This window comes from Tachysurus fulvidraco, chromosome 3, assembly GCF_022655615.1.
Source record: "Tachysurus fulvidraco isolate hzauxx_2018 chromosome 3, HZAU_PFXX_2.0, whole genome shotgun sequence".
In the NCBI taxonomy this organism is placed as follows: Eukaryota; Metazoa; Chordata; class Actinopteri; order Siluriformes; family Bagridae; genus Tachysurus; species Tachysurus fulvidraco.
Window position 1 is genome coordinate 30,286,584 of NC_062520.1, and position 7,678 is coordinate 30,294,261.

Consider the following 7,678-nt stretch of genomic DNA (forward strand, 5'->3'; position numbering starts at 1 on the left):
GAGTCGACATATCATGCAGAGAGAGAGAGAGAGAGAGAGAGAGAGAGAGAGAGAGAGAGAGAGAGAGAGGAGAGAGAGAGAGAGTGTGTGTGAGAGAGAGAGTGTGAGAGAGAGAGAGAGAGGAGAGTGAGAGTGAGAGAGAGAAAGACAGAGAGAGTGAGTGAGTGTGAGAGAAAGAGATAGCAGATATAATGCAAGACAGATTACAACTGAACATGTGCGCATACACCAAGAGAGAGAGAAAGTGAGAGCGCGTGAGAGAGAGAGAGGGAGAGAGAGAGAGAGAGAGAGAGAGAGAGAGAGACAGAAAGCGAGAGAGAGAGAGAGAGAGAGAGAGAAAGAGAGAGAGAGAGACAAGATAAAGAGAAGAGACAGATTTTAGCTAGTGCGATCGCAGAGATTTGAGCGCGACCGTTAGTGAGCGAGAGCAGAGCCGGACTAGCGCGCGCACGCGCGCGCTCGCTCCTGTCATCTCACGCGTCGCGATCACGTCTCCGTTCGTATGCGCGCTCATGTAGGTTTCGCGCTCGACGTTTGGTTTCGCGCGCGCGCGCCCGCGTGTCGCTCGCGCTCGCGCGCGCTCGCGCGCGCGTGCGTGCGCGCGCGCCGAGGTCGTGGGCCCGCGTGGTAGGGGTGTCTGTCTATGCGTCTGTGGTTTTCGCGCGCGCGTCCCTCTCTCTCGGCTCTACCCGCGTGCGCGCGTCTCTCGCGCGCGGCGGCCGCTTCGCTCTTTGCGTGCCTCCGTTTTAGGTTTTGCGCTCAGCGCGCCCGCTTCTCTCGCTCGTCTCGCTTCTCTCCTCGCTGCTCTCTTCTGCTGCGCTCCCTCTCTTGTGCTGTTTTTGTCTCTCCTCTCTCTCTTCTCTCTCTCGCTCTCTCTCTCGATCTCTCTCTCTCTCTCCCTCTGTTCGCGCTCGGTGTGTCGTTCGCTGCAATTCGCTCTCGTGTGTCTCTCTGCTCGCGTCTGCTACTCTACGCGCTTCTCTTTCGCTAGCTAGCGTGATTTTTTGCGCTAGCTCTAACTACGGCGATCTCTCAACCCCGCCTAGTCCTCTGCGCGTGATGCCTCTCTCTCTTTTCTTCTTGCCTCTCTCTCTCTTCTCCCTCTCTCTGCTCTCTGCGTCTCCCTCTGTATCTCTCTCTCTCTCGCTTATCTCTCTCTCTCTCTCGCTCGCTCTCTCTTTTTTGATGCTGACTCTCTCTCTCGCATCTCTTTTTCTGTCCTGTCTGTCTCTCTCTCTCGTCTCGCTCTCGCTTTCTCTCTCGCTCCTCTCGCCTCTCTCGTTGTTTTTTCGCTCTCGCTCTCTCTACCTCTCTCTCGCGCTCGCGCTCTCCCTCTCTCGCTCTCTATCTCTCTCTCTCTCTCTCACCCTCTCCTCTAGAGAGAATGAGAGAGAGAGAGAGAGAGAGAGAAAGAGAGAGATTTGATCTTTAAAGAAATGCTAATGATTCGTTACAGACGTGATGATTTGTAATCAATCAAAGAATTAAAGCATTCAAATATGCAAAAGTATGTGAACCCCTCTGTGTATATTAAGAAGAAAGAAAGAAAGAAAAACAATCAAAATGAACAGAAGAAACACAACGGAGTAAAGACAAAAAGGGGAAAAATAAAAAAAAAAGAAAAAAATAAAGAAAAGAAAGGGAACTAAATCAAGAAAGAACAAAAGTGAAGAAGAAAAAATATAAAAGAAATAAAACTAAATAAATAAACGAAGGTAAGAAAAAGAAGGAGAGCTAATCAGGTAAGAGAGCAAGGAAGGGAGAGCAAGGGAGAGAGAAAGAAAGGGAGAGAGAAAGAAAGGGAGAGAGAAAGAAAAAGCAAAAAGAATCAAAGGAAAGTAAGAAGGACGGAAGAAGGAGTAGCGATGGATGGAACGGAGTAACCGGGATGAGGATTTAACAGGAACATCAAGGAAATAATGCTTAATAAATAATAATAAGAAGAAGGTCTACATTTCTTGTGATCTTCAGGAAATTAGGATGACGCAACTTCCTGTCCAGAGAACAAAACAAAATGGGCTTATTTTCAGGATCTGTAACAAAAGGTGCGACATCTTTTTTGTTTGGTTCGTTTTAAACGGATTTATGTTTATTTGTCGAAACGTCGAAGCGCCGTGTCCGAGGCCGCTCGCTGCTCCGAGTCATTCGGGGGAAAGTCCAGCTGAACACCTGCATTATGCGCTATCTAACTCTACGCTTCATCACCTGGAATAGCTGGTCTCTGAGTCAGAACCCCCCCCCCACCCCCCTTAAATACAAGTCTCTTTAAAAATGTTCATACCCCAGAGGCAACGACACAAGTGTTCATTCATAGCAGCTCCTAAACGTCCAAACGTTCCTTCACACTCTTCAGAGCGGTGGAAACGGTAGCGCAGGAGCGGATCCGCTAGCCCGTGTGAAAGGGCGCTATTCAAATATGGTCATGAGATCCGACATTATGACCGAGAGCACATGCTATTAATCGAATCATCTAGAGAGCTTGCAGTCTCTCCTCTGCACAGGATGTCCTGCAGGAGCCGAGGCGTTCGGAGCAAATGGCAGGGAAGTGAGAGCTACATAGGGAGGAAGTGTGACATTTTTTCAGGGACATGAACAGGTCTGCAAAAAAAAAAAGAAAAGAGCAGGCCGAGAGCCGAGAGTCTCCGAAACGGCATGACTGCATCACTTTCTATATTATTCTGCAAAGAGATTTTATTCGTTTGAACCAATCCATTTGATTCGTTAGAACCGACCGATTTGATTCGACCGATCAGTTTGATTCTTTATTCAACAGATTGTGATCTTCTTCCCCGGTTTGTCCGGACGTCTCCTGAACACGTATCCCGTCGCTTTCTCACAGCCCCGTTATTACTCTCCACTTAGTCACGAGAGGAAACCAGGCCCGGAAAAATGAGCAGAATGTCTCTGCCTTATGAATCAGGTGAACGATTAGTGAGTCAAATGACTGCTGTAGCAACGAGCGAACAAGCGCTTGCATTGTGACTCGGAGTTAAAACACACACCGCCTGTAATTTTCTGGAGGTTTGACGTGACTGCAGGGCACATGGGAACTTCTTTAGCACGCTCCGGGTTGTGTTCACGTTAGACCTGCGTGTCAGTACACGACTTGACTCGACACGACTCGACTCTCCGAAAGCGGTCACGCAGCTTCTGCGCTACGATTAACACTTTACACCTGCACTGATTTCGGTTCTGATTTTCAGCATCAACAGAGGAATATTTAAAAAATAACAAGTAGCTTTTTTTATTCATAAAGTGTATAAAAAAAAATAAAAATAAAAACAAGACACACAAAAAAAAAAAGAAAAAAAGACTGATTCCAATTAAATGCATACATAAGAACAATATACAATCTTTTCAGTCATACGTACATTCAAAAATGTATAAAAAAATAATCGATTAGAAAAAGCTCTGCTGCGAGTCCGATTGTCACGGCGTGATCGGTGATCGTCCGCTTCGCTTTTAAATACTTTGCATTTGTTCCCTATACAACGATGGCTTTTTTGGTCCAAGTCATTTTTTTTTGGTCATATGGCTATATTTGTCGAGCTAACCGTGAAATATCCAGTAACGGATAACATTCAGCTTGAGGTTATCGCTCTGGCCTCCTTTGGTGATTGAGCGGAGCAGTAAACATTTCCTTACAGTACACAAGGATTAAAAAAATAGGCCAACATGGAGGAGAAAAAAAGTTTAAAAAAAAATTAGACAGTCAGAATACTGTTTACAAATAGGAAGCACATGATGGAGCGCATGATTTATAAAAAAAAAAAAAGAAAAAAAGAAAAAGACACACTCAGTTACACGCGCCCCCGGAATTAGGAATACTGTGCGTGGAAATTGAGCGATATTGCAATTTTTAAAAAGGCACTGTGAATTTCCAGAGCAGTTTGGTTTGGGTTGTTTTGGGTGGGGTAGGGGAGGGGGAGGGGTGGGAAGGCTGTTGGGATGGGGGGGGTGGGGGTCAGTGGGCGACGCAGCATCCCGACTCCTCGTGCTTGTGCAGGAGAGACATTCTGGAGAAGGTTTTGGAGCAGTTCTTGCACTGGTACTTCTTGACGTCGGAGTGCGTCTGCAGATGAGCCCTGAGGTTGGATCGGTCGGCGAACGCGCGGCTGCAGTGGGAACACGAGAACGGCTTCTCGCCTGGAACCAACGAAACACACACACACAAACACACTTCAGTTTAGTTGTTGTGCTAGATTTGTCTCTTATACCACAAAAAAGTGCATGAAGTGTCCACTATGGATCCTTTCTTAAAGCACCGAATGAACACACCAGGTTTTGTACTGTATATAACTGCATTGTGTATAAACACATAAACCTGTCTGATTGACTCACCTGTGTGTGTGCGGATGTGTCCCTGGAGCAGCCACGGGCGTGAGAAAGCCTTGCCGCACAGCTTGCAGACGCACGGCAGCGTGTGTGTCCGTATGTGCATTTTGAGCGCACCGAGGCTAACGTACTCCTTCTCGCAGTACTTGCAGCTGAAGGCCTTGCGCGTGTGAGCGTCGCAGTGCAGCTGCTTGTGCTTAAGCAGGCCGGCGTACGTCGAGTACGACTTGTGACACAGAGCGCAGCGGAACTTCTCCGCAACGTCCGAGCCGTTGGTGGTGGTGGTGGTGGTGATGGAGGCCGGCTGCTCGTGATCATGTTCGTGATCGTCCTCGTCGCTCCTCGGGATCTCGTGGCTGTCTTTGGGCGACGGGTATCCAGACACAGGCGAGAGGTCGGTGGGAAGTGGCGACGGCGGAGAGTCGCTCACCGTCCACATGGTGATGGGGCTGTACATCACCGGGCTCAGCACCTCTGGCTGCGGGATCACGGGCATCACCAGGCTTTTGAAGAGATGCTGAGACACGAACGCTGCAAAGCGCAAAAACGTGCACGTGTCAAAACAACCGACAACCAATAACAAGGTTACTTGTGTTGCACCTTGAGGACACCTGTCAGACAACATGGCAACAGGTACAGCTCTGTACCCATAGGATAGGGATCTGATACAGGGCATGTAGAGAACCTTTACATGTGAAAGGAACAAAACAGCTACAGAAGCTTTAGAACAACAATCAGTGGTGCCTTCAGTCGGAGCTTTAATACGCACCTTTTACCTAGAAATGTAGGCTAAGTGAAGACAGAGACGTATTAAAGCAAGAACTAATCTGTTCACCGTGTTTATATCGGTCCATGATCACGTGACCAGCTATTCAGAGTTCAGCAAGTGTTAAGGCTCTTAGTGCTAAGGCTCACAGTGCTAGGGCTCACAGTGCTAGGGCTCTCAGTGCTAGGGCTCACAGTGCTAAGGCTCACAGTGCTAGGGCTCTCAGTGCTAGGGCTCTCAGTGCTAAGGCTCACAGTGCTAGGGCTCACAGTGCTAGGGCTCACAGTGCTAGGGCTCTCAGTGCTAGGGCTCTCAGTGCTAGGGCTCTCAGTGCTAAGGCTCACAGTGCTAGGGCTCACAGTGCTAAGGCTCTCAGTGCTAGGGCTCTCAGTGCTAAGGCTCTCAGTGCTAAGGCTCTCAGTGCTAGGGCTCTTAGTGCTAAGGCTCTCAGTGCTAAGGCTTTGTGTTAAGGCGCTCAGTGCTAAGGCACTCAGTGTTGAGGCTCTTAGTTCTAAGGCTCAGTGTTAAGGCGCTCAGTGTTAAGGCTCTTAATAATAAGGCTCAGCATTAAGGCTCTCTGTGTTAAGGCTATCAGTGTTGAGGCTCTTAATTCTGAGGCTCTTAATTCTGAGGCTCTTAATTCTGAGGCTCTTAATTCTGAGGCTCTCAGTGTTAAGGCTCTCAGCGTTGAGGCTATCAGCGTTGAGGCTCTTAATTCTGAGGCTCTCAGTGTTAAGGCTCCCAGTGTTGAGGCTCCCAGTGTTGAGGCTCTCAGCGTTGAGGCTCTCAGCGTTGAGGCTCTCAGCGTTGAGGCTCTTAATAATAAGGCTCAGCGTTAAGGCTCTCTGTGTTAAGGCTATCAGTGTTGAGGCTCTTAATTCTGAGGATCTTAATTCTAAGGATCTTAATTCTGAGGCTCTTAATTCTGAGGCTCCCAGTGTTAAGGCTCCCAGTGTTAAGGATCTCAGTGTTGAGGCTATCAGTGCTAAGGCGCTCAGTGTTAAGGCGCTCAGTGTTAAGGCTCTCAGTGTTAAGGCTCTCAGTGTTAAGGCTATCCGTGCTAAGGCGCTCAGTGTTAAGGCTCTCAGTGTTAAGGCGCTCAGTGTTAAGGCGCTGTGTTGAGGCTCTCAGTGTTAAGGCTCTCAGTGTTAAGGCGCTCAGTGTTAAGGCGCTCAGTGTTAAGGCGCTCAGTGTTAAGGCGCTCAGTGCTAAGGCGCTCAGTGTTAAGGCGCTCAGTGTTAAGGCGCTCAGTGCTAAGGCGCTCAGTGTTAAGGCGCTCAGTGTTAAGGCGCTCAGTGTTAAGGCGCTCAGTGTTAAGGCGCTCAGTGTTAAGGCTCAGTTTGGTGCCGTTACCTGTTGGACAGTCCAGTTCGCTGTAATTCGGCTTCTTGGCGGAGTTGAAATGCTTTTTGACGAGAAACGAGCGCGGCATCTTGGAAAAGTTTTCCCACAACAAGAAGACAAATGTAACGGAAAAGCCGAAATCCGCGTCAGCAGGTTAAATCCTCACAGTCTCCGACACACAGACATCCTCCAGCAGCGACGCGCAAAAACTTCCACACTGCCGCTAGAGCGCCATCAAATACTCCCTAATCAGGTGCAGGAGGCGGGGCTTACGCTTATTTACATAGCCCAGGCCCGGCTGTGTCCAATCAGGTGCCAAAGGCGGTGTTTAACTTAGGAAGTTATTTACATAACGGTGTTCTCGCTCATTCTATTGGTACGTTATTCTAAATGGGAGGAGTTACGGAGTCGGTAGAGAAGGAGACAGGTGGTTTTTTGTTTGTTTTGAAGAAGAAGCGCTCAAGCGGTGAAAAGAAAACAAAAACATAAACAACAACAAAAACAACAACAAAAACAAGAACAAAAACAAGAACAAAAACAACAACAAAAACAACAACAAAAACATGCTTATCACGTTCAGACGGCCACATCTACACATCAGTATTAAAAACCTTTAATATGATTTTCAATAACTTTGCACGTTGTCAGCTTGATCACGTGTTTCACACGTGTTTACATGTTGACGCGTGATGACATTTTTTCAATTTTCAAACGCAATGCGTGTTTTTTTTTAATCGTTTATAGCCGTTTGCCGAACCCTAACTATAGTTAGTCCAAATTATGCAACGTTTAATAACATTCACCCAATTTATTAAAAGCAAGCAAAGAAACAAAACATGTTTTTTTGTTGTATGAATGTAATTATGCATCATTTTACTGATTAAAGCTACTCAGATAACTACACAGGTTGTAGACAAGCACGCGCAAGAAAGGTGCACTAGCGCCCTCTTGTGCTCAAACAGTCACCAAACACACCACACCAATTCCCCTCGGATCCCCGGGGGAAACGTCACCATGCCACGTCTTTAATACGTTTTTCTCATTTTAAAGCGCAAAATTTCAGCTTTTCTTTTTACGCCTTACCTGATGGGATTATTATAGAAACTTTTTTCCGCCTCGTTTTACAAATAATAAAACATAATTGCAACTTTATTCTTAAAAATTCTGACTTTATATCTCAGAATTCTGACTTGATATCTCAGATTTTTGGCTTTATATCTCAGAATTCTGACT

At 47.1% G+C, this 7,678-nt stretch overlaps 1 protein-coding gene across 2 annotated transcripts; it reads right to left on the bottom strand.

Annotated features, from left to right (window-relative positions):
* Window positions 1-3,228: 3,228 nt before the first annotated feature.
* On the bottom strand, window positions 3,229-7,678 carry snai2 (snail family zinc finger 2). 2 transcript variants are annotated; one of them, XM_027148722.2, is made up of 3 exons: window positions 7,529-7,678; window positions 4,342-4,866; window positions 3,229-4,146 (listed from the first exon to the last, which is right to left on the bottom strand). In XM_027148722.2, the coding sequence occupies exons 2-3, from the start codon at window positions 4,829-4,831 to the stop codon at window positions 3,965-3,967; spliced, it is 672 nt and encodes a 223-aa protein (XP_027004523.2). In that variant the 5' UTR covers window positions 4,832-4,866; window positions 7,529-7,678; the 3' UTR covers window positions 3,229-3,964. The 2 variants fall into 2 exon arrangements, with proteins under 2 accessions (XP_027004523.2, XP_027004516.2); XM_027148715.2 differs by lacking the exon at window positions 7,529-7,678 and adding an exon at window positions 6,455-6,903.

What these genes read in the sequence shown, in the direction of transcription:
- snai2 (XM_027148715.2), bottom strand. Translation starts at nt 6,533, where the DNA reads ATGCCGCGCTCGTTTCTCGTCAAAAAGCATTTCAACTCCGCCAAGAAG. An exon ending in CGAACTGGACTGTCCAACAG is followed by an intron (nt 4,867 to 6,454) that starts GTAACGGCACCA and finishes TGCGCTTTGCAG; the next exon opens with CGTTCGTGTCTCAGCATCTC. An exon ending in ACACATCCGCACACACACAG is followed by an intron (nt 4,147 to 4,341) that starts GTGAGTCAATCA and finishes CGTTGGTTCCAG; the next exon opens with GCGAGAAGCCGTTCTCGTGT.